The sequence below is a fragment of the Aquila chrysaetos genome, chromosome 22 (assembly GCF_900496995.4).
Source record: "Aquila chrysaetos chrysaetos chromosome 22, bAquChr1.4, whole genome shotgun sequence".
NCBI lineage: Eukaryota > Metazoa > Chordata > Aves > Accipitriformes > Accipitridae > Aquila > Aquila chrysaetos.
Genome location: NC_044025.1, coordinates 10,265,634 through 10,292,758, shown reverse-complemented (window position 1 = coordinate 10,292,758; position 27,125 = coordinate 10,265,634). Strand labels below are relative to the sequence as shown.

At 42.4% G+C, this 27,125-nt stretch overlaps 1 protein-coding gene across 1 annotated transcript in view; it reads right to left on the bottom strand.

The window, feature by feature from the left end:
• Positions 1–295: 295 nt before the first annotated feature.
• UBTD2 (ubiquitin domain containing 2) overlaps positions 296–27,125 on the bottom strand; it is a 61,532-nt gene continuing 34,702 nt past the window's right edge. Inside the window, exon 3 of the mRNA XM_029998287.1 lies at positions 296–6,556. Coding sequence (XP_029854147.1) covers positions 6,159–6,556 — 398 coding nt within the window. The 3' untranslated portion in view covers positions 296–6,158. The remainder of the gene's footprint in view (positions 6,557–27,125) is intronic.

Sequence of the window (27,125 nt, the reverse complement as noted above, 5' to 3'; positions counted from 1 at the left end):
GTTCACAGCATCTTTATATTGACCTGGAATCCTTCATTGACTGAAGGAGCCAGGGAGGGGAAAAAAGTTAAAAAGCATGTTTTACACAACTGGTATATTTGATTCTAAAAGACTTTATAAAAGTTACGGGGCGGGGGGGGGGGGGGAATGGTCACGTCACTGGAATCCCCTCATCCTTGTTTCACTGCATGTTGGAGCTACGTATTTTCTGTGTCAGTACCAAGTCTAGCACCATATCCTAACGTAATATGAATGTTCGTTACATGGCACACACAAACAAACTGCATACAAAAAGTTTTACCATAAAAATGAAGATATTTATTCAAGAAGTACAAATTTGATGGTACCAGCCATCTTTGAAAGCCATTACCATGAGGCAGAGAGGACACAAACTGAAGTCTCTTGCTCAGAGCATATGAAAGCAAGTGTCTTACAAATTGCCAGCTAATGCAGTCATTTCAATCATTGCTCAAAAGCCACCTCCACTTTTTAAACATTCCCTGGACTTGAGAGGCACAAATAGGGTTTTTAATACAAGACCAGTTAGTTATTTTAATAAAGCCACCAGCTAAAATTTATTTTGTTTTAAATTTCCTTAAATTGTCTCCAGCCTTTGACTGGATTCAAATTTCCTAAAGAAAAAAGGGACTTGGGAACAAGCAGGTGCAGAATTTTTGGAGCTCAAGATGAACTAAAAGTTTTAAGGCAGGAGTCAGGATTTTAAGTTCTCTATTTGCCCCATGGCTCCGATTGAATGGTCTTCATCTGTAAAGTATACAAATACCGAGTTCTACCGGATAAATACCCAACAGGTGGTCCTGGTTGGAGGGCAGGAACATACTTTTTCACGGAGAGTCCAGTGGACACATTTATTAAAAGTCTCAAAGTCCACGGTAAGAAGCCCGCTGGTTAAAACATCTCATCTTTCAACTATTTGACTTTTGTAGGCTCAGTGGCATGTATCTCCCTTGGAAGGAGAGCTATAGCTCCATTTCCTATGAACAAGAGCAACACACACGCGGCTACGGAGTATCTAAGCAGATGAAATATGGAAGAGGAGAGCCATTTGCAGAACAGAGCAATCAAAAACACTTTATGAAAAGGAAAGTTTTAAAGCAGGCAGACTTGTATATACAGTCATTAACCAACAGAAGTGTTTGTAGCTGCAGATATAATAGCAGGACATTCATCTTCTTTGGGAGAAGACAGAAGCACGGTTGCTGGAAAGTTTAACTCCAAGGCTTCCTAGATCAGTTAACTTGCAAGGCAGACCACCAACATCTAGTGGATTTGAAGCAGATTTTTTTTCTTTTTCCAAGAAAGTTACAGAGCATACAAAGCTCATCCCCCCCACCCAAAGCAAGTTTTCAAAAACGCCTTTCTCAAATACCTCTACATCCTACTCCAGGAGAGCGCAAGCTGTCCAAGAGCTGCCAGCCATCATCCAGGAGGGAGTCAGAATTACGGGGGAAGTGGTGAAGGGCAAAGGAAAAAAAGCCCCTTTTTCTAACAGAGGCTACTTTCATTTCAACAGAACAGGATCTGAGCAGCGCAGTGAAAAAGCCAACAAAAATCTTTTTTTTTCTTTTTTTTTTTTTTAAATGTAAACATTCTCTGCATAAGGTGCAGGGTCTTGGATGTATGTACAGTGACATAGAAAACAGTTTGTAAAATATAGATCAAGAGTCAGAAATGTAGCTACCACTTAGGCTTCTGAAGATAGAAACGGAGAAACGTACAGCATTCATTTTGTCAACACTTAACACAGCGAAAATGCTTTCAAAACTCCATGGCTAAAAGCATCCCACCATTGTAACAAAGATTTTTTTTTTTTAATAGTTTTTAAAAAGTTTTTACATTATTTACTAGCAATGGATATATATGCAGAAGCATGTCATACTACAGCAATATTTTATCAGTTGGCCATCTGCTCTACCAAAGGTTATGCACGTTGCCATGTGTTGCCTTGTTGCTCCAATGAACCCCTCTTTCCTCTCCTCCCAAAGCAACTTAGGAACTTTCTGTGAAAGGCAAAGAGGAGCTGAGTTTTGTTTGGTTGCTCCTAGGGTAAGTTTTTTTGTTGTTGTTGTTGTTGTTACTACTTTTAGCATTGGGGTGTCTATTAAAAAACCCAATTTATTACACTGCTGACTCACATCATTTAGTTTTCCAAAATATTTTCCAGATCCAGAGAAGCAAAGGCTTTCAGAAAACTCTAAAAAAGTTCTCACAATGCAGCTATTCCAAGCTGTGTCTTCTGCAGAGGACACCAATAAACTGTGATGCACAAAGAGCCAAGGTAGTCAATGAAACTTTTGGGAGCTGGATGCTCTGGAGGAGCAGCTGTCACTTGGTTGTGGAAGACGACCCTGAGCATCCTTCCGTAGCGCACCGAGCAATGTACCTACAGCATCTGTGGCTTCTCTGGAGCTCCCTCGCCCCAGCAGACTGTGTGTGTTCATGCCTCTCTGCCCTTCAAGCTGTTCAGGAGTGTGGAATTTCACTAGGTTATCACTTCTGGGTCAGACAGAAGCAACAATAAAGAGTATAAAAATCTGAATCACATCAAACAGACCTGTCACTAACGTGGTAAAAAAATGTTATCTACTGGCATCAGTTCATAGCCAGAGCTATGAATGACACAAACGGCTGATGGGTCTAAGAAATAAAAAAAAAAAAATCCTATTACTCCTCACTTGTCTGTACTTGGCATTGCAGTTCACGGCTGCATGCGTTAAAAAACCTGTTGCATTGCTTCAATTATACCCAAGACACCACACGGTGCGGGGCAGCACACCAATTAGCATGCCAAAACCCAGCCTAGGCCATGCTGCCAGCAGCGTTGAGCTGCAAGCTCAACACACGCTCATGCTGCAAAATAAAGATGCACACACCAGTGTGCTTCTATCCATCCTCCCCGTGAGCAGCCACTGGTGTCCACCATGCAGACCTGCACCAGTCCTTCCCACCAGGGCTGCCAGCTAAACAGCGGTTTAGTACTTGGTTAGTCTCACTTCAGCCATGCCTACTCTGCTCTGCAATTAAACCAGCCTTCCCTCCCTCCTCCAGGCACGCGGGGAGCTCTGCTCTGCCCAGACACCCGCATGAGTCCCACGGGAGCCCCAGCCCAGTCCCCTGCACTGGCGTTTGCACCGAAGACCATCTCGTAGGACGAAGACAAGGCATTTCAGAGACAGAAATGACTGTTCTCTCAACGTATATTGCAACCTCTAGTTATATACACGGGATATGTTAGTCAACATGCTGTATGCCTTCATTACTGATTTTTTTATATATATATATATATATATATATATATTTCAAAACTTAGAATTCTTTCCTAATACAAATCTTTTAAAATTTGTTTCCAGCAGGGTATGTGCTTAGTACATCTGTCATTTTATACAGAAGAGGTTGAAAAGTCTCACTTTCACCTATCAAAGCATTTTACCATGGAATTTTTTCAGTTTTAGATATGTGCTTAAGGGACAGGAGGTGGGGGAGGCTGTTAGAGAAAAGAGTATTTTCATGAACCAATTCTCTGTTCTACTCAAAGCCCACTCACGACATGGCCTTCAGATCATCACCTTGCTCCCTGACATAAAAGCAATTAATATAAAGCATGGTCATCTATTACGGCATGATATAACTGAACCTTTTCCTTTTCCAACTAAGAGAGGGGAGAGAAAAAGAAGGAGCTCTCCTAGACCCTACATGCTGTAATCTCAAAAACAGTACATAGTGACAATAGCCTGAACAAAAATAGAAAAATAAAAGGAAAAAAAAAAAAATCAACAAAATATATCCTACCAAAAAAAAAAAAAAAAAAAGTAGTGTTTTAGTGTTCACAGCTACACAACTGTCACTGTGGTTTGCTCCTCCTTAATCTATCATGATTCCCCCTGTTCCAGAAGGGACTGCAGGGAAATGACATTGTAAAGACCATTTATACAGACATGTAAGTTATGCCTTACAAGACAAGTAGTGTCTTCCTGGCATGAAATCATTCTTTGCCCTGCGAAATCCAAGGGATTTTTGAGTTGTTTATATATCAAATATTTTTTTCCCCTCTGGAATGCAAGAGATCTGGCTGCAAAAACCCAGTATAGTAAATCATATTTTTCTTAAAAAAACCTCCACAATAGAAAACTTTTGTTATAGATTAGTATTTATCAGCTTTGATTTCATCTTTAAAAGGAAAAAAAAAAAAAACAAACCAAGTCACTTTGGTGTTTATGAGAACAGGGAACTACTCGGCCACTGCACTTCAGTCATCCTGTACCAAACTGGGGCAAAAGGAACTGTCAGAAAACCATAGGCTTAATACAACACAGGGACTAAAAAGAAAGCTATATCTATTTGGAGTAGGGTGGGAAATGCATACAAAATGTGGATCCGTTTTCCAACCATCAATGTAAATTCTGCGCCTGCTTCCACGTGCTGGGAAAGACTTGTGATGTTGTACAAGTGACCCCTGCTCATTCTGGCTCGATGCTGATGCTCATGGAGCAAGAACTCCCTTCGAGTCCAAGAAACTGAGTTCTATGGAATTAATGAAGGAGCAAAAGTAACAAGTCTAAAACTGTCAATGTAACCCACCAGTTTCACTAGCAGACAAGAAAGAGATGGGACAACTGTAGCTTTAGACCGATCATTCAGAGAGGGAAGACAGAAACCAATGGTTTTGGAAGAAGTCAAGTCATTTCAATGATGGCTTAAAACCCAAGCAAACTAGAAACTGTGTAAAAGGAACAGGGCATTTGATCTCCACCAAAGGCATTACCCAGACGGGGGTGCAGAGCAGCCAAAGGAACACAGAGAGCATCTCTGACTGAGGGAACAAGCAACTCGGCTGCTCCCCTGCCCCCCAAATATGCTCTGATTCAGATTTTTGAGACTACAAAAGGATTTGTCGTTTGCCAAAAGGGTTCCTCTTACATTCTGAAGGGAAAGCACTGGCTGTGAAACACCACCGTCACGCTCTGGGCGCGGGTGCGTGTCGGTGAGGATACCTCCAGTTGTCCCGGCTGGAGAGTCGCCAGAGCTAGAAGACTGGCTGCTGTTTCAAATGACAGTCACAGGAAAAGCTGAAAACCGTGTGCTATCGTGTCCTTCTTACCATCTTCCATGCTTTGTGCCCTCTAGGAACAGAGGGGAAGCTGCAATCCATTGCATGTAGGTGTAATTGCAGTTTAACCTGGACCTATTACACTGGTGCCATTTGATGACGGTGATGCACCCAACCCTTAAGCACAGACCAGTGCATCACTCACCTTGGCTAGCCTGATCAAACCTTGTTTTAATGGTCTGAGTGATATACAGTAATTCAGCAGGCACGTACTCAGGTGCCAGTCAGCCAGTAAACTTCAGGCTAAGTCAGTCTTGTAGCAAGTAAGTATACAGTACAGTACGAGAGAGTATACATTGACTAAGTTATTGCCTAAGGCTCCGGCGGGCTACGTTCCCAGCTCGGGAGCCAGCAATGGCACAGGACTGCGTTGCCATCTTGGAATGTACAATTGCTTGGTCTGAGCATCACCAGGAGCCGCCTGCGCGGGACAGAGACCGAGCCCCCAGCCCAGGGGCTGCCCGGGGCCGGCTGTGCTTCGGCAGTGCCTGGGCGAAGCACGCGAGTTAGGTCAAACTAGAAAGTATCCCTGTGAACAGGCAGCGTGGGACCTATTCAGAGCAGCTTGATTCTTGCATGAACTGTATGTGGTGCTGATATGAAATTTTATAAATTGATTAGTTTTTAATTTTATTTTTTTTTTAAATAAAAGTGCTCTCTTGCTCTGGCTCCACATATCAGGACACCACCTACAGTTTTAAGAATCATTACATATTTGTATTGTTTAAGTGAATGACAACCTCTTCCCTCCCTCTTTGTAACTCCTCTCTTTTTCCCTTCCCCTTTCCGCTCCTTCCTTTGCCCTTGCCCTGTGCTGCTTGCTGTTGTGTTAAATACGAGATCAGGCAAACCCCAAAGGCCAGTTTACATTTTTATGTTTTGTTTTTGCAGATCTCCATCACAGATGGAATTTTTGCTGGTCATTTCTTGGAACAAATCCATTAGCAGGACAAACCAAAAGAAGAGAGGGCAGTAAAAACAAACCCCATGACAGAGACGGAGGAAAGAAGAATCAATAAACAAGCAGAAATCAGTTTTCCACCGGGGTGGGATTTGCTAAGGGCTGGCTCACGATGACTTGCACCACGTAGTCCTTTGGGATTTTCAGCTCCTCCAGTTTCATTTTGTCTGCCAGGGGCCTGCCCGAGAAGAACCAGCGCTGGCTGCCTGGCTCCACTCCCTCCACCGCGTGCAGCCGCCTCTTCATGTGGTACACCGTGTCCATGCTGCGGACCACGAGTTTGAGGTCTTTGCCTGTGGAGAGGCGCAAACGAAGCTGGCATTCGTGCCCTGAATTGGGTGGGGGATCAGGAATATCCAGAGTCTCCAGGTCGCCCTTCTCCTCTATCATGTTGATAGGTGGGGCGAGGCAGTAGACGGGAAGCTGGTACCGGTTGCCCAGTTCATCGTAACACTCTGTAAGAGCACCTTTAGGAGATAAGAGGGGAAAAAATGAGAATGAATGCATTTCACAGTTAATGTTGAAGTGGTCATGCTCAAAAGCATTTACCCTACTGTTAAACCATCCGAGCAACGAGGTCTGAATTCAGGCTTTAAAGGATTCATACAAAAATCTCAAGCTTTCATTAAAAATTGCTTCAACTTGTTTTCACATGGAAACTTGGGGTTGAGTTAAAAGCACCCCCTAAAAGACAAACACACCCCTCCCTCCAGATAAACCAGGATAAACTTCAAAAGCAGCAGGAAGGAAGAGACGAGGGAGGATGATATGATGCTGTCCCCATGTGACATTTAAAAGAGCAATCTTTCTCCGGCAGCACAGCCCGAGGTTCAGGGCACACGTGCACCCAGAAAATGCTACTTGGATGAATTACATGATCCTGAACTCGAGCTGTGAAAAGACAAAATGGCAAAGACCAAAGGCAAAAGACCACTGTGAAAGAAAGATTTTGTAACTTCTCAAACATTCAAAAATTGCTGAAACGGTTTCATACAGGACTCATGTTTTAGCAAACACTGCCAGAACAAACAAAACACGACCACCCAAGTCGGACATCTCTGCGGCTCTGTACGGAGCCCGGTGTCACCACCAGAGCACCCAGCGCATACTTTATATTTGCACAGCATCTGTAACTCCCCTATTCAAAGCCCTGAAGTTTCAGGAGTGATTTTTATTTCCCCAGACTGCTGAGAGGTTCCTTGGTATAATCCGGGTTTGTGTTAAAGATGACTGAGCAGCGGTGTGCTGCCTTGCATACGGCATTCCTTCCTACCAACATGGTACAATGCACACAGAACAGCTCAAGAATTGTAACATTTACTGAAATAAATACAAGCTGACTTTTTCACAGTACGAGACACACTTTATAAAGATATTTCAAGAACTACCCTGGAAAAATGGCAGCACATTTTTCATAACGTTTTAAGGGTTAAAGAAAGAGAAGGCTGAAAGCAGAGCCCTGCTGCATACAGCACACGTCACCTCTGCAGCAAGCCAGGAAACCGAGATGCTGAGGAAGCTGCATCCTAAATCACAGCAAAAATCCCTTCTCATTGTGGTTAAAAACCCCCAGATATTCACGCCAAGCAAATGCTTCTCCTCGTTTTGAATTTACCTGCTATAACAAATTTCCACATTTTTGCCCCTAGAGGGGGCACATTCACTTGCAAGATTACCCATCCTTTTGTACTTGGAAATATTTGAAGAGGAGCCAAGTCCTTGAGCTCCAGAATATTTAAAAAACTCTTTGACTCGGCAGTTCTGCACACAACACCCAGCAGCTCCTTGTTAGAAACTAAGGGTGTTTTTTTAGTTGAAGGTTTTTTCATGCTGACGGTGAGCTGTCTTTGCTGTTTGATCTGCAAAATTACCACAATATAAAATTATAACTTGGGGATATACTGTGTCACTTATCCCACTGCGACAGCAGCATCTTGTGCTGGAAATCTTCTTTCGTTTAGACAGAAGTCCCCCTTTTTAAGGATAATTTGTGTTGATGAAAACACACAGAGAAAATCTTTCGCTAAAAGATCAATATTTTAGGTGCAACTGCTTTTGGAGGCTTTTCTGTTTGCACAGGTAGCACCAAGGCAGCTAAGCCCTGAGATTTATTGAGAAAACAAAACAAGAAAAGGAAATCCAGAAAAATAGAGTTACACCACTCATTACAGTCTTGTATCATTTATGAATCTCAGAGCACACCAGCTTTTATCAAAGCTGTATTGGATCCATACCTTTTGTGGTACTTTGTGATTTACAGACTGAAGCTTCCATACTTCAGTTTTGGTTTACAATGTTCATTTCATTCTGTACGCCTGATCTATTTAGTAAATGTCACAGTACTAAATTTTGGATCACAGTTCATAGAAACAAGCAGATGTAGTTTGCTGCTAAAAAAAAAAAAAAAAAAAAAAAGAAAAATCCAAACTTCAACAGCCTTTAAATTTAGCCAGAGCAGCTAAAATTGTACCTTTCTTTAAAAGCCATGTATCTTAAAAAGAATGCTCCTACTTTAGAATAGCATACCAAAGAGTTAATTTTAAATACCATGGGGTAAGCTTGCTAAGGAATTTCTTCATCATTTATATCCTTGCCCAGCTGAACTAACATCAAGGTCAAAGCATATGCTATAAACACCGGGTTGCTTAATCATAATCAGATAAGCAATATTAAAAAAATCCTCTGAAACAGCAGCTAACTTGGAGGTCTGTCTTTAAAAAAAAAAAAAAAAAAAAAAATAGACACAGCAGAGGAAACCTATTGCCAATAAAAACCGCACAGTCCCATCCCAGATTGAGAAACAGTTTATAAACAAATTGTTAATGTAACAACAGGTTACCATAAACCTCACTGGTAATCCCATTCTTCCACTCACACAGGTAAAAACGTCCCTAAGACTCTCAAGTCCTATTACCTACCACTTAATGGCTTTCAAGACCGGATATACTGATTAAAGCACAGAAGATGACTATTGTGAGCAGAAGAGACTTTACAACGCTACCACCTCCTTGCCGGCACACCGTGGCTGCTGAAGGCCAAGCCGGAGCTCCAAGGAGGAGATGAGGAGATGTTGGTCCTCGCCTCCAAAGAGATATGGAGCCGTGCACACACAGCCCGGTCCTCTTCAGCCAGCTAATTCCCACTGGGCTTTACGAGGCTTTCGGTTAAGTGATCTTGGGAGAGGGTCAGGCTCTGCTACAACCTTCAAGATGTTGTAACAGGTAACAAACTCAAAGGCAGAACATGAAGCGGTGTCACGTTGGTTGGAGTTCAAAAATGAAACGATGGCTGAATGCGTTAACCAGAAGGTGTGGTGAGTGCAGAGCTATTTTAAGCGATGCAGGCAAATGCAACTTATCGGAGAGGAAGAAAGTGGTTGAATTACCCACAGCCACCACGGCAAGGCCTATCTCACCAGCCAGATGGCAGCTCTTCACCGAGGCATTCGCTGCAGCGTCCCTTACGCAGCGCAAAGCACGCAGGAAATGAAACATCCAAACTACAAAACCCTTCGTAATTTTGCTGTTATAATTGAAAACCATGTTTCTGATCCTTCTTGCAAGATACAATCAGCTTGGGCCAGACTAGTTATTCAGCAGGAAGGGGCACTAAAATAATGTCAAGCTTTTATGAGAAAACACAGAGAAAAAAGAAAAAAAAAAATATTTTTTTTGTTTCCCTGTTACCTAGGCAACCGGGGTCCTCACCAGCATAGGAAGGATGCAGCCTCCCTTAAACCAGACAAGGAAAAAGCAACGCCAACAGAGGTTTCACAGTTCAGGCGGGCGGCCCTGTGCCCTCCCCTGGCAGCACCACGCTCTGCCGGCGGGCAGGGTGCTCGGAGCCGCGGGAGGACAGCCATCCCGCAGCCCCGCTTACGCTGGTTCCCCCTTCCCTGCTTCCCCTTCCTTCCCCAGATCCTGCAGCTGGACATTGCATCAGGCAACCAGACCAAGGCCAGATGCCAAAGCCTAGAGTGTGAGTCGGTACTTTGAATTTCCACTGCTGGAGCATACAAAGAAACCATGTAAAAGGGGCAGATTTCAGGAAGAAAGCAGCAGAGAGGATGAGTGGCAGGCATGCAGGTCTAGGCGGAGGATTCTGTACTGGACATGAAAGATCAAGCTGTTATAGAAAGATCTTACAACGATATTGAGGAGACAAGTGAAGCTGATCAATACTTCAGGTACTTGAGTATTCTTTGTGTATTTAAATACTCCTCTAGACATTGACATGACCTTAATAAACTTGGACACAAAACATCCTGGTAGCAACATGAAGAACTGCCTTTGAGGAAAGCCAATGACTGAAGCAACCAACAAACCAACCCACCCACCCAAACCCTAACCCTCTCCAATTTTTTATCATTCAGAATTAAGGTACCATGGCATGTGATCTAAGGAATGCTTTGAGGATCTCACTGACTGATTCATTATTCCAAAAATTTCCCAGTTAAAGATTTACACTGTCAAGCAAGCTCTAGAGTCATTAAGTATGGATGCTGCAACATAGTTATGGAGTCAACTTTATAGGCTTGATTCAAGTCAGACAGAACAGAAGGTACAATGCTAGAATCACAGTGGATGGGATTATTTTAGTACTTCAAAAGTAATACCGGCTTGGAGACTGAGGAATTCTGGAAGGAGCTGCAAGGCAGAGCTTCTTGTTGGTCGTTATCCAGGTAGGAGACAGCTTGAGAGTTTCGGGCGGAAAAATAAGCAGATGTGATCATCAAGCATACAGTTAGAACATTTTGAAATTAATTGCCTTGCAGGCTGTAAAAACTTTGTTTTACTAAGATTATTAGGATGGAGATATTTCTCTGGATTAGTAAGGGAAAACACTAAAAAAGGACTGGTTGAGATACTGCTTCCACCCCTAAGCAGTTCAGAGTTTGGACTTACTTGTCCTTCTGCACATGAAAGGACTAGCAATTTAAAGAGACCTAAATGACACGAAGGTAAACTTTTGCAAGAGTTATTGAAATCAGGCATGTATTACCACACTCATCTAAAAACATAAAAAGTTTAAATGTATTTTAATGGCATTTTGGCATTTCTGCCAAAAGCTGCATACCATTCTCTCTTCAGAAAAAGCAGCAAATTTTTTGTTTTCTGTTCATGATATGTCTTCTATTTCTTTAAGATTTTGAGCAGTTTTGAGGAGGATTGCTCAGGAACGCCCAAAACTTAAGAACTGAGCGGATTTCCATCTCTTCTTCCCTTTCCCCAGACAGACTTGCTGCAGAAAGAGAAATTAAGACAACACAAAACACAATCTAGCATTGCAATGAGACTAGCTAATTTAAGGAGCTTAAGTGTCTGTGTGTAACACATTTGCCCAAGGAACAGCTGGTTCATTTGTTTTTCTTACGGAAAAACTCCATTCCAAACCCAAGCTGAGCCTGATCACTGAATAAATTCGCAATGGTAGAGCTTTCACCTGTAGTCTATTGGTTTGCATTTGATACAGGTCACTCATGCCTGAAACTCATTATGAGCATCAGAAAACAAGTGGATCTTCTTTTGGGTCTTACAGTACAGCAGTTCCTAGAGAGCAATGACCGAAGCAGAAAAGCTGAACTATCTCTCCATCTTTATTAGTTGCCGATTCCAGGTCACAGCTGGGAAACACAGGATCTTATAAGAAAAAAAAACAACATGTACTGACGTCAACAGCATGCGAGAGTTGGTGAACGGTGACTTTGCTCAGTACGTGAACAGGATTGAGACAAACAAGTAAAAACACGCAGTGGTTTGTTCCAGCTCACCTACAACCATCACAAACTGGGAGGAGTTAATAGAAAAAAAGCTCTTTCACGTTAAACCCCATATAACTTAATAATGACTGAAACAGCTTAATGCTGCAGTTAACAACTGTAGCTCTCCTGTTTTCTGGAGGGCAACGTGTGGGAGTACTTGTGCAAGCCTGTGCCTTGCACCATGTACAGAGAACAATAAAGCAGCTATGATCGTTAATGGTGTGGATGAAGCACTTCATAATAAACCACATACGTAAGCCCCCTCCCATGGTTCTTCCACACTAAACTTCCATGGGCTATGCAAATTTAAACTACCATAAAGCTACTGTACAAAGCCCTTATAAAGGTACAAGCTTGCCTCCTAAGCCACAGCACAACTGCTTACGCAACACAGCTCTGCTCTCATCTTCAGCCTCCCTTTATAATAAAGAACTTACTCCAGCTCCTTCAAGAATGGGTTTTGTAGATAATAAGTGTTAAGCATTTAATAATTCTCATTTCAAATTCACTGAAAAACAGCTCTTCCATTATGGGAACATTATTGGTCTGGCTCAATTCCACAGATGAGAACAACTCCCAGAGCCAGCAGGAGATCCCAGCGCTTCAGGAGCTGCTTGGTGAGCAGGGACCAGCTCACTCCCGCTTGCGGCAATTGGCACAAGACAGACTGGAATTGTGCTTAGTGCACTACAACAAGGGAAAGGAAGAAAAAATTAAGATACTCTGCTACTGCCTTTGTAATCCTCTCACCCAGTTCTTTGACAGGAGAACTACCTTGTAGCTGGTTCACTGAATCAGCTATTGCACGGCTCATGCTCATCTCCGTGCTTGGATGTTCTTTAGAAAACCTGGCTCACCCAGCCTCCAAGATCACTGATAAAATAACGTACATTCAGCTGTCTGAAAATGCTCTGCAAGGCAATAACCTGAGACACGCTTGCAGCAGAGGGTTGGACTACCCGGATTCTTGAGGTCCCTTCCAACCAGAATGATCCTAACTAGCTGCTTTTGCTGTAATAACACTTTAAAGAGCAAATCTCAGTTGGAGTATCTAGCCAAAGATCCCCCCTGTGTATCTTAAGTCATCCCGCTTCAAACTAAGCACACCTCGCCCTAGTGCGGGGCAGGTTTGTGAACCAAGCTGGCGATCTCATGAGTAAACCACTCTTAAAACCAGTTTTGCAACTCACGCCTGCACGCTGGCACATGGCAGGAAAACCCAAACCACTATCACCGAATCAGCGGCGCCCGGTACCTACAGAAACCAGAGGGCAGCAGCACTGCAGAGAGCAAAGCTTGCACTCCAAGATGGCATTGTCTGCACTTACCTGCCAAAGAAACCGAGATGCATCTGAGCAGCGAAGCGAGACAAGGGGTTTGTGCAGCTCCTTCCGCACTAATCTGCTGGGTAAGAGGGATGTGCCATTGTCACCCAGTCTGAGGTATGTCTTGTCCACGTGTTGTAACTGAAAGCCAATCTGCCTGCATGCCATTGCTACCTATGGTTGTCAGAAACCTTTTGTTTTGGGTTGGATTTTGGGGGGGGGGGGGGGGGGGGGCAGGGAAGGAGCAGGGGGTGTTTATTTCAGGAAAAAGCTGGTGCAGGTCTGCAAGGTGCATCACTGGGCACACTGATCCGCTCCCTTTATCATAGCAGAGCACCAGCATCAGTTAATTCATTAGCACTAATTAACTAGGTTGAAGGTGAAAAATAATTAAGATTAACACAGTCTTCTAAAAGACCAAAATTTCTGCACTAGATAAGCAAGCCACTTTTCTTTGAATTTTAGCTGCAGTTCGCAGGTGTGCATCCCTTGCTGTCCCTGCTGTGCAGGAGTGGGGAGGGCAGGGCAGGGAGGAGAGAAGGATTAGCTGCTGTGGGAAGAGGGACGGATGGGGATGGAGAATGGTTTGGGAAGAATGCTTGTAGGGAAGGTGTGGGGGGGTCAGGGCCATGAACCTACTCCCTCAAAATTCCTCTTGAAAATCCTCACTAATGCCAACAACAGCAGTGGCAATCCTGTCAGAAGAACTGGGATCTGCAGCCCCACTGTGCTCATCTGCCAGAGAAAGAGGGGACCTACGCCAGAAAGCTCAAAACTTGACAGCGGTCTAACTTACAGAACACAGCTAATTCTTCCTTAACAGTTTTACTAGAGCACAAATACCTACAGTCTATGCAGTTCATTGGCTTTTCATCTGCTCTGGTTGTGGCAGATAGTAACTAAGACACCCATGGGGCCAGTACACACCTGTAATCCACAACGTGGCTAAGGACTGACAGTTACTAGACCAGGGCTATGAATAACAACTATGAACTAAACAATGCAAGAAGATAGTGAATTTTAACCACAACCAATGGGTTCAGAGGCTGGTTAACCAGTCACCTAGTCATGGCATCCTTTACAATAAGTCTCCCCATCCCTTTCCTTGCAGGCTTTTGCCATGATACAAACTCTAGAACAGACCGACTCATCGGTGAATTGTTCTTTATCCAAATCAGGTTTGATAGAGAAAGTTAATTATGTATTAATGCCTGGTAGTTGTCATGTTAGCAATACCATATGTACTGCCACTACTGTATCACTCTGTAGAACGTGGATCTAATATTGCAAGAACGTAACAGCTTCCAAGAAACATTACAACAGGGTTCAAAGATGACAAGTCTTTTTACTAATGAAGTATTCATGTACTGTTCTGCTTTGCATGCCATTAAAATAGATGCCTGTCTAGACAGGCTTCTTAGATAAAAATTAAAAAAAAAAAAAATACGGTTGGTAAAAGACCTTCTCTGTATATCCTCTTCACTTACATTTGCTGTTCTCCATTATCCATCTGCTTAAAGGGGGTGGGGGGATTTGGAGAAAAAAAGAAAGCATAGTATCACAATCATCTGAGCCTGCATCATATCCCTCCATGGACAGCTGATGTGGCAATGTTTAAAGCGACGAGGTTATCTGTTCAGTGTGAGGATACACAGAAGCTGAACTCAGATTTACAGAAGCTGTCGCTGCCTTTGTTACCACTGAATATTTAACTAGCCTGTTGTTCCCATAAACCAAGAGTGAATACCTAGCACTCAGCATCCAAAATCCTATGCGTAACACCAGGGAAAACCAAATGGGAGGTTAACAATAGCATTTTACACAACTGATATTTTCCTTCTTGCCAACCAAAGACTTAAGCAGTTTTTGCTTTCTTTGGAGGTCTACAAAGCTTTTCCTCTGCTCTCCTAAAACAGGCTTGTAAAAGTCTCCCTCTGATGCAGAAGTCATGGATATTTGACTACAATGCTGAAGAAAGGCCACCAGAAAACATAGCATACTGGCTCTTGAGGTACAGACGCTTTATTCTTTCACAAAACAGGAGAAGAGAAGATGCCATTTGGACTGCAGAAGTTCCGTTAATCCTAAACTAAACCTCTATGTTTACGAAGGCTCCATCATCCTATAAAAAGCGACATGCTTTGTGAGCACTGTTTTTGGAGGAGAAAAAAGTCTTTGTCCATTACAGTAGGACGTTTTGCGTAATAACTATATAAAACATAACTATTCAGTCTCACTTTCCAAATATGACAAACTACTTCGTCTTCCAGAAGTAACTGGAAAGAGCGAAGTAACTGCTATGCTATTTGGATTTTACTTTAAGAGTATTCTCCTTTAGCTAAGATCAGCAGGACACTAGTGATCAACACTGTGGACCACTACATCATCCAACAAATATGCCGGAGCCTGCTGCATTCCTTTCCAAATAGGACAAAAGGCAAAGATAACTTTACCTTTGCTTAAGACTAATCTCATGAAGTACAATCCACTTGTCCTTAACTGCATGTTCTACCTTGGAACGACTCTTGGAGCCACCTCAAAAAAACCCACGTCCTTTGCTTCTCAGGTGGAGAAGACACAGTCTGACCATGCTAAGAAGCCCTGCCCTGTGCAGGGAGGTTCAATTAGCAACTAGTGACCACAGCAGCTTGAGCTGCTCCATCTCCACTGCATGACCCTTGTCAGTGCGCTTAACCTTCAAACAACGCCCTGCCCACCGCAATGCCCACTCTGGGCAGCAAAATTATATTTAACACTCAGTTTCATCTGAACTCAAAGTGGATATGGATGGAAATTTGGCTTGAGATAACACTTATTATAGCTTCAGCTAACAGAGCAGCAGTGACAACCCCTTAGACTGAACACAAAAGCAAATGTTGGCTTTTATAGAGTGTGAAGTCCCACACCAGTTTGCAATGAGAAGAGCCTGTAGAAAACTACTTTCTAAGACTACACAACAACTCTCCCCATGAGCTACCTATATGGAACAGGGGATAGAAAGAAAGCACAGAATGACCTAGACAGAAGTTTACCCTGTACCATTTTTTTCTTACTGCTCCCAAACTTGCCTATAGCCCTGTGCTGACATTCAAAGGCCTATTAATGAGCATGGAAGTCATTTATTTGCATGCCCAGTCTTCAAGGATAATCAGCAAAAATGTTAAAGGCTCCAGGGAGGTCAAGCAAACTGACACAATCGCACATTAGTACCTACATCCTAAAATAAAACTACAACACAAGGCTGTTTGAAAAGGTGGGGGCGGAGGGGATTAAAGAAGGTTACAGGAAAATTTGAAGCAACAGAATGCTGCAGCATTGCTTTATCCCATGTAATGTGCTCTTCACCTCCAAGATGCTGTTCCTTCAGTTACCTTATTTATAATAAAAAAGAAAAAAAAAAGTATTGATTAAGCATAAATGTAGAAGAGTGCATGTTAGTCAGAGCTGCATCACACCCTAAATGTGCACCTAGCAGAGACTTTGGAGATCTGCACAGACAGCGAGAGCCCAGACAGGTTAAACATTCAAGGCCTTGCTGCAGCTATGACCTTCTACAAAAAACTTCCTTGATTGCTATGGAACAAATAAATGCAGCTCTGAAATGTCATTATTTTTGTATAATGACTAATAGTCAAAACATGTATGGAAACACACTTTATTTTTTTGCAAGTTTTCTTTGCAATAATGCTACAAAACAAACATCGCTTACTCTGTACTAGGCTCTGTGTTGGGCTCAGACATGTATCAGCAAAAAAGCAAAGCCCACTCCGCTTCTCAGTGATAACTGTCAGCAAAAAGCAACTTCCAGCTCTAGGTCCAAACTCACTCAGCCTCTTTCAAGTTATGATTTAGAAGTCCCTTATTGTTTTAATCTTTTCAAGCTATATTATCACAGGGCACGTTAGCACTAAGGAAAAAACTAAATTTATTGGAAATTAGTATTTTTCCCCTTACTGGCAAATCTGGATTTCACCAGATGAAGCTGGCGTCTATCACATGCTTTCATCAGGCTCTAGTGCATCCCTATCAGCCTGCTAACTGCTGAAGATATTCAGTTTTCTCCTCCATTTCCAGAGGTGAACCTGTTCTGTAACACACTCGCTGAAGGCCAGTAATGACTTGAAGTTACCATCCCAAGGTATTTATTGAAAGAGGTTGTGGAAGATTTAAAAGTACTAAAATACCTCCTTGTGGCTCACTACCAGGCTAGCGAGTACCACCTGGGCTCTCTATAACAAACCCCAGGTAGGACTTTCCTCAGCCATTACCCGGCCCTAAAAAGTTGTGCTAGGGAGAAGAAGCCTTCTCCCGCAACTCAAGACACTTCTGACCATAGCTACCTTGCCTTGGTCTTGGAGAAAAGTTACTGTCTTCCTATTATTTAAATACCTGAAGCCAAAACAGAGAAAGATGACAAATGTCATGGCTGCTGTCAACTGGAGATCGTGGAGGACGAGCAGGACGCATCCATGGGCAAGGAGCAAGCGAGACACCCAAAGTCTGGCTGAGCCCCTCATTTACCAAACTGAGGCACTACAAAGGACACCAATTCCTTCAGCAACACCAATTTTAGGGCAAAAGGCTCCATGTCAATTACAGAAGCAAGCAATACCACCTCTGAAGATCACCTTTTCACAAAGAAGGCAGCACCTTGGGGGCTCTCATTGGCTTACACTGAAATTTTCAATGAGGAATACATTTTAAACACTTCATATTTCTTTTTCTCATTTTACTAGTAGAAAGCAGGGCAGATGAAGCCGATACCCACTTTTACCACTGTAAGTGGCCAATGATGGAGTAAATGTGCACCCCTGTGAAGTATCTAATAAACTAGACATCATGTCCTGACCACTACCAGATACCAGAAGAATATTATTCACTTAAAACAGACATACCCCTGTCTGGAACATCTGTAACATGCAGATCAACAAGCAGTCTGCAGCTTCTTATAGGAAGAATTTGAGACGTTCTTTTGTCATGAGTCCATGTTTATTTTAAGCATTTAATGGCCATCATGTAGAGTCAGTCTTGGTTTGTTTTGGGTTTTTTTTTTTCCCCTTAAAGGACTTAGCTGCACTTCCCTGGTCCCACATTAATGGTTTAAAAAAAAAAAAAAAAAAAAAAAAAGGCAGTTCTGAAAAGTGTTGTACAGTTGTCCTCACTGCACCAGAAAAGGCAAATTGAAACCAAAGACAGGAAACAGACGGGCATATGCTACCAGGGGAAGAGACTTGAGAAGAGTCCAAGCAATTATGTTGACGAAGCTCCTCAAAATACCTTTCAAAAAACAAGAGCAGAAGTTAAAAATATTTAAGGAAAACAACTGTAGGATGTAGCCATAAGTGGGTTTATATTTGAAGGGTTGATAGTTTCTAACCTGCACTTAGATATATATTTCAGCCAGCCACAACTGCTTTACATCCTGATGATTTGATTCAATGCTCCATTTGAAGAAAACATGGAAATCCAGTGTCCCTCAGAAATGACGTTGTGCATCTATTTTAAAAATATTAATCACAGCAGAAATGATGGAAAGCATCATCTTAATTGTAGCTCTGGACTGATGAGGCTTTTGAGAAAATAGACTCTGTTTCAAGGTTAGGAATCTGCTGAAACACAACAGCGTAACGTGTCCTTTGCTAGCACCAACACGTTGCACCCAGGACAGCAGAGAGAGCTTGTATCGTTCCTACAGAAAACATCTGACACATGAGTCGGCAGTCACAGAATCACACACGTCCCAGTGCCACAAGCGCTAACGAAAGGCTACAAGGGGGTAAAGAAATTAACGCAGTTCCCAAATACAGATGGATCTTCTCACCATCTTCCACAGTAGCCCTTTGCTTTAAAGCAGCACAAGGTGCTTTTTACATTGTGAATACAGGTACTTAACTCCTCAGTGTCTGGGTACTGGCCCAAGCATGTTAGCTTTAAGCGAATGGGAGGAAAGTGTAAGAGATCCCACAGAATGATCTGGAATTTTCAAGAGGACAGAAAACAAAATTAAAATAACAGAAAGGGATGCACCATTAGAATAAAAACACCTCCAGTAGTGATACACTAATCCAATTCCAATGATTATCTTTAATTGCCTCATTGATTAGCTATTGTCATTTCCCCTCATTCTCTACTCACAAATCTCTGTACTCAGCTTTCCACCACACGCTATGCACAGCAGTTGCAATGCAGAAAGAACACGAATATTGGCCAAACATTAACCTGGCTGTTATTTGCTTCCTTGAGAACAAGAGAAACACCAACCCTGTGGAGCACTGCCTGGTAGGCGCTGCAGACACAGCCTTCTCACATGGAATTCGCCAGTTACAAAAGAATTTATTGGCATTTCTCTAATTTTCAGCCAGCAAATCACTTGAACAGCTCACTTTTACAAGAAGCATTTCTCTGATGAAAAATACCATACAAAACACACAGTTTCAATTCAGCCACAAGCTGCATGGTGACAGCCTAGCGATGGATGATACTCCAAGCATCTCTTCAAGCATCTCTACCTCTCACTTCTTCTAACCACATCCCAGCAGTGCACAGTCCTCCCAGGACACAGGGGCTACACCCCAGCACTCTTCAGAAACCTGGAGTTGCACCCAGCCCAGGGGATGGAAATGAATAACCCATTTAATGATGCTGTTAAGAATGACGTTATTACATGGTAGATGAGGGTTCCTCTGCAGTGCATTGCATTTTAAAATCACTGCTGGTTTACATCCTTCTCTTTCTAAAAATGCATGCAAGCCACTGATTGTGAAAATCAAGGCCCTTCATAAATGGTCCCTTCCCACCACTTCTGAGGCTGTGGGTGCACAGATGTTTTTCTGAGCAGCAAAACTATCCTAGCAGTTGCCTGACTCCCAGCTCCTGCTTGCTCCTGCTGTTGCAATACTCATCGAGTTGTCCTGCTATAGGTGCTTGCAGCTGTCTTATAAACTGGATGAGGGAACAGATGAATGTCAAAAGCAACCCAGCGTTGTGGCAAAGGATATTTTAAACCTAGAGATGTTCACTGACCCTGCTCAGCATCCTGCAGCCCCATGAAGAGATGGGCAGGGGGAACAAGAAGGTTGTGTGAAGGGAAGCAGGCAGCCTGCTCATCTTCCTCCACTGCTTAAAGCATTCAGGGTCCACAGCCCTGGTCAGTACCGGGAAGCCAACTCCACTTCACCAAATTGAGAATACTCATTCTGCTTTCTTCCATGCTATGCCTCATACCCGACAGAAACACTGAACACACCCACGCACTCCAAAGTCACTAGTTCTCTGCACTTCCCCTGCTAGGATGCACACTCTCCCCTCCAAAGTGCCAACAGCTCTAAAGAAAGGACTTGGCAAAGCAGGAGCCCCATCCTGCTGTACAGCACCGCCGCCCTGCTCCCTTGCATCCCTCCTCTGACTCAAGCAAAAATAATCCAAGGAATTATATCAAATGAAGGAAACCAGCAACAGCTAGCTTTGCTATTTAGGAAAGCTTCTACACCACTTCACATAAAAACAAGCGTTTCTCCTCCTCAGTTTACTTTGTGCTTTATAGGCACCTTCACAGTAACGCTGCTTTCCACAGGTCCTTTTAGAGTAAAAAGATAGGACAAAACATAGCTGAAGAGCAAAACCAACTAGCTGTGAGACTCCACATCAGTGCAGGATGGGGTTATTCACATTAACTCCCTGCCTCTCTCCCCTAGAAGGCTTTCAAAGGGGAAATGGGGAAAGTACTCAGGAGCATTAAGCATTCACAACTCCACTTAAACATAAAAATCAAATCAGAGGTTTCTCCAAAGCTCTCAGCTCCCAGCTCTGAAGTGGTTACTATGAAAGAAGGTGGTTCTACTGCACTATAGTCTATAAATTAATGCTGCAAACTTGCCCTTTTTCAGTGTGAAGGTAAACAAATGGATTGCTTTAAGCATCCAGGAACTGAAATAGTGTGCTGTATTTTCAGCCGGGAAGAGCTGTTTTCTCACTCATATTTAAAAATTGAATCTCTCTTCCTTGAAGTTCCAGTTTAAAAAGAAAAATGCAGCTAAAGCTGCCAATTGTGCAACAGTCATGTGATGAGGCTTTACGGACTTGACAGCGCTGTTAAACCAAACGACAACAGAAAGTGGTAAAAGAGAATGAGAAACGGCTTTAGAAAAGGTTTAAACATTTTGCAGTTTGGATCTGCATTTTGAATCCTCAGTTTCTTTTCCAAAGGACAGTAAAAGTTGAACTAATTGGTGTAATAATTGACTTTTGTCTTTTTCAATTTCGCATGGATCAAAAGCAAAAATGAAACAATTCTCTTCCTTTTACCAGACAACTTGCTAGACCTTCTAAGTATCTGGCCAGTCTTCAACTGTGACAACTACAGAGCAAAGGGACCTTTCTTGATTTGAGTGTAACATTTATAAGGACTTTCATTATGCAGCAGGGCAGCAGTTCATCTGCCTTTCCCCAACGCTGCGTGCACGCGTGCCTCTCTGGAAAAGGGCATTTCCCAAGAGCAATAAGCCATCTTTCCAGGCATGCTGGCTCAACAACGGACAGAGAAAATGCAGAGAATCACAGGGGCAAGAGACGGCAGTGAAGGAGGAGCAGCCATCAGGAAGCAGGTTGGACCAGGTTGAATTTGGTGTCCGAGCAGGGAGCACACAGCCTGGAGGCCACTGGCTGAAGATCTCTAATTTAGATGAAGTCTTCTAACAAAAGGCAATTACTGTGCCTGAGCAGAAGTGAAACAGCCAGAGCATTTCAGAGATTTCTCACCAGCAGGATGTACTTTCTGAGGACAAAGAGGGCAAAAGGAGCATGCACAAAGTGGCTCCATGAAATGGATTTTGAGGATGAGTAGGTCTCCCTCACCGCTTTGCAGGAGCCCAGAGCAGGTGCCCATCCAGCAGTTGGGACAGTAGCATTTCTTTTCATGCTTGTCGCGTCCTCGCGCCGTGCCCGTGCTTCCGAGTAATGCGACCACAAGACTGGAAAGGCATCACCGAACCTGGGACTGCAGCTCTCACCTGGGCAGGCAACCCTTTTCCAAAGTATCTATCAGTGCTGTGCACACACGGAGGCAAGAAGATATTAAAACAGGCTGGGCGCAGTCTTGTAAAAGCTAGACTCAATGTATTCACTAATCATTTTAGCAAAGATAAACCTAAGGAGGGAACTTGACATCAACAACTTTTCAAAATAGACACTGATATGTAGAATAAAAACCAAAATACAAGCACTCTTCTAATGCACACTCATGTACGTCCTCAGCGCTAACAGCAGCTAGCCTGGTTCCTTGCAAGACACCAGCAATTTGTGGGTTTTAATCCCTTACTTTTGGTATTTTTTTTTAACTGAATTAAAAACAAAACAGAAAAACCTCCCTTCAAACTAAGAACTGCCTTCTGCCAAGCAGAGTTTAGCACAAAAAAACCCAACCAAGACCAAAAAGCAAAAAACTAGTAGCCTCAACTGTAAATTTTATGCTATTCAGTACAGAAAGATTTTAGTTTCCTTAACTTTTACAGCCTATATGCTCATCTCAGTACTACTGCTGATCATATTGACAGATGAGCTTTGATAGTCAGACCTCCCAAAGCTTTCATAACTCTGCTGAAATCTAAAATTAGACAGCCACAGTCACCAAAATACCATTCACTATTCTTTTAAAGAGACATTAGAGAAACCTGACCAAGCATTCTGTATCCACATACAAAAACACATTGTTCAACAACATTTCACGTGTGTGTAGACAATGTAATACGTTACAGAAAAAATATTTTGTCAATGACAATTTAAAAGGCTCTTCAGACAAATGAACTACTGAGAAAGCAATTCCTACAGCCTTAACCCCCTAGCAAAGGCTAAGCCATGGATACAGTAGCTTGCAGGCAAGGGTGGGAGAAAAAACACTAGGATCTTGTAGCTTAACGGGCAGCAATTTGCAGAAACAGATTCAATTTAAACACTAAAGATATCATGGCAAAATTTACTGTACAGATTCTCTCAACCACAGATTCATCAATACAAGAGTTAAGTCCAATATAGCCATCACACAAAAAACACCGCAAAAATTACAGAGTTCCACTTCTGGAGCTACTTATTTTATGGGAGACATACATTAAATGGTCAGTGTTAAACATCTACTATATAATTTTGTTGTAGATATTTCCGAATTATTGTACAAATTTAAAGACTAACTCCTGAGAGCCTGTTGACTACCTTCCACTGCTTTCTTTCCCATCTATGTCTGGCAGCCCACTTTTAGCAATTACTGTTTTGGGAGCCTGGAAAATCAGTATACAAGTTGGATACACAGGGCCTGTTTCAGAAAGCCCATTTACAGTAGCATCCCACCATCAGCACACTCGCATGCAGCACTTCTTGGATGTTAATAAAGATCAAGCATGTGATGTGAAGAGCCTTAACATTCACAAAGGAGCAGGTTTTGTCAGATATTCCGATTTAATAGGTAAAAACACTGCAGTAGATGTATTTTCTAAAAGGTGATGCACAAAGTCTGCAACAGAATAAAATCTCTAATCATTTGAATCGGAGACCATGCTTCAACTTGACTTAGAAAAACCAAGTCTGATTTCACTCCTGGATGGTATAAAGGAGTGAAAATCTGATATACAATCTCTTCTGATATACAATCTGGCTTTAATACAAACCAGTTTATATGCCTGTGATATATAATACCTTTTATTAAATTAATATGAAGTGGCACAGCCACTAATGGCTGATACAGCCTTAAAAGGACTCCTGGCACTTGGGTGCTAACTTTCCCTCTCTGGGACAGAGAACTGTCTGGTTCCTTTTCAATAAAAGCATTGAATGCTATTTTCATCCTTAGTTACTGTTTCTACAAAAATAAGCTACTGTGATCACTCCTCCCGTCCCTCACTCCAAGTCATACACAACCTCAGGCAGTTTTGTTGTGCAAAGGAAGGTCTGTACACCCTCTCCTTATAAGCAAGGATGAGGCTGGTTGGGATGACTAACTTACATTGATGGCATATACTGCTCAGCTTTCCCATCATTTGTGTTCCTCAGCCCTGCAAGGAAGAAGAAAATGGTATTTTGCTTATGGTTTGCCTCTACCGACAGTACACACTGTGTTGTCCATCCAGTCCCAAACACTGGGGACAACTGCTTTAGGCAAATCTTCTATTTCTTACACCAGCATGATCTTGGTATATAAACTCTTCATAGAACTACTGCAGAAAAAAAGTTAGAGCAAGGCAATACCTGTCAGCCTGAAATTTCCCCAAACATTAGAATAATCTCAGTAGGGATAAAAACAAGTAATAGCATCCACCGAACAAAGCTAATAAAACACCATCCTAATAAAGGTAACATACGAACAGTCCATCAGCACTAAGCAGCAATACAGCACACTGATGCCCACCATCAATAACCCGTGTGCCCGTCCAACACTTCTGAGCATAGGCACAGCTTTTGTTTCCAAAAAAGCTTCAATAATACTTCTGATTTACTTTGAGACCAATGAGAGAAGGTGAAATACCAGCTGCAGCAGGGAGCAGAAGTTTTCCAACGCTCCCAGTGATTTACCTAAGCAGTACAAAAACCTCCTCAGGACTTCTCGCACAATGAATGCAATCAACGTTAAAAGCAACACTGACATCTTGCCAAACACACCCGTGCTATGGGCTGCTCTCCTGTTTACCCCAAATCATACCATTCCATCAGCTTTAGCTATCACCCTCTCTCCCCTCCACCTTGCACTCCACTCCCAAGGTCTTGAGCAACAGCGTGAAATCCTTCATTTACAAACAAAAATGGAGTTTTCAACACAGCAGAGGGTAACTTTCTTCATCTAGGACAACTAGTAAGTGCTCTAACTAACAAAGTTAAGTACTAACAAGCCCCCCCCAACCAACCAACCAACCAACAAAAAAAAAAAAACCCCAATAAAACTACCCAACCTGATCAGTAAGCACATGCATCCTGATGGTCTATCGAACCACAGGGCTGTACCGAGAGGCAGCTGAGCACTAAAGGACGGCAGGTACATGAAGTGATGTAACGTGTCCTCTCAGACAGCAACAGTCTCCAAAACCCCAGTGCACACAAAGGGGAGGCAGTGTGCAGTGGGATGCAGGGCTGCAGGCACAGCCATTAAAAGCTGCTCTTTAGTACAGGGAAACATCAGGCCCAAAGGCAGCAAATATCACAGTATGATCCGTAGTTACCGCTCCATAGGGAAAAAAAAGTTTTGCTGGAATTAGGAATTTGTGTTCGGACTGGGGTGGGGTAAACAGCAGAGGCGAAACATGCCTTCCTTTACACCACTGCTGCTGACTTTAGGTTTTTTGGTCTTTTTTTTTTTTTTTTTTTTTAAATGTTTTTCTGTTGAGTATTTCACCCAAAGGGGAAGAAAATGTTCTATTCATGGCAAGAACATTTCAGTAATTTCATCTACTTTTCCCCAGCATTTAAGTTAAATACTCACATCCCCACTTTTCATGATCTCAAGTGTTACACACAGTAAATGTGACAGGTCTGCTTGCACACAAAGAGCCAGTGCTGCAAGACTGCTCACTGAAAAAGCATGCTGCGAGCTACAGGAGCTGTATTTTAAGGCACACAGAAGTTGACTGCTCCCAAGCACAAAGCCGCTGCTTAACAGAGAAGCCCTTTTATCGTTCACACAGCATTAAAGGAGTTAAATCCAATATACTAGTAACTATGCTACAGTGGATTAAGTGTCCATCCTGAAATTTAAAAACTCCACTTAACCCCAGACAGATTCCAATTAATATTAACTACTTTCAGGACAAGTTCAGCTCAACACTAACATTTGGTGCAGACCCTAATAAAATACTACACACTCCAACATCTCTTTTTTGATAGCTGAGAAGTATGTAAAACTGTTCTTCATTAAATTTAAATGGACTCATTAATAAAATATTGAGGATGTGCTACTTTAAGACATCGGAAAAAGAAAAAAGTATAAATTGGCAATAACGTTATTTCTATTTTTAAATACATCCCACAGAGGCACCCAAGATAGATGAGAAGTGCTAAGCCCATCCCATAAGCTTATTTATTTATTTAATACTTCTTACATGCTATTTTTAACCGCAGAAGACAGCAAGAGGCATCCATTAGAAAAATTACATTGGTTAGAGTCTTCCTCACACAGGTTAGACAAGTAAGATATCTGGCTGAACGCAGTGTTAAGAAAAGAGGTGTTTTTTCCTCCCTTTCCTATAGGTTTCTGGAATAAAAAAAGCAATTTTATTTTTGCAGCATCAGCTAGGCCAGAATCTGTAGCTGCAAACCTCTGTCAGTCCTTACTCACTCCCCAGCCCCCTCTTTCCACTTTTCCACTTCCCGCAAGGTTTAATTTTGTAAGTAATACACAGTTTGAACACATACACAACATGCTTACCACACAGAGACAGTTAAAATGTAGATGTACGGCTTTGGTTTGGTTTTTTTAAGCCTCAGTTGTGCACATAGAAAATAAATGAGAGGAAATGCCATAGTCTCATAGTATTGCATCATTTTGCAGAAGACCTCTTCCTTCAGGAGAGGGAAAGATCAGTTAAAAATTTTCCATTTTTTCAACAGAGTTAAAGGAATTTATCTTAGTTGATATTGGTTTTCCTTAGGAACCAAGATTCTTTGGTGAGCTAAGAAATCAAAGGAAGAATGTCCCATCACAAATAACAGTTTTCACATAAAAATATGCCAGAGCTACACTGTCAAATTATTTACTCAGAGGAAAAAAAAAATCTTGACTTGATTTCTACATGTCCTCTTCCTAAATGGTTGCTTTCTTTGGGGAAATACAGAGTGTTTTCATGCACAGCCCCAGCAGTAAATTTTCCCTTTTCCTCCCATTTGAAGAAACTAACCCTAGCTCCAAGGGCACACCCCGGCACTCCCGAGCAGTTTCTACCAGGGTTTCTGGTGGACCAGAAGACAAGACTGCACGCA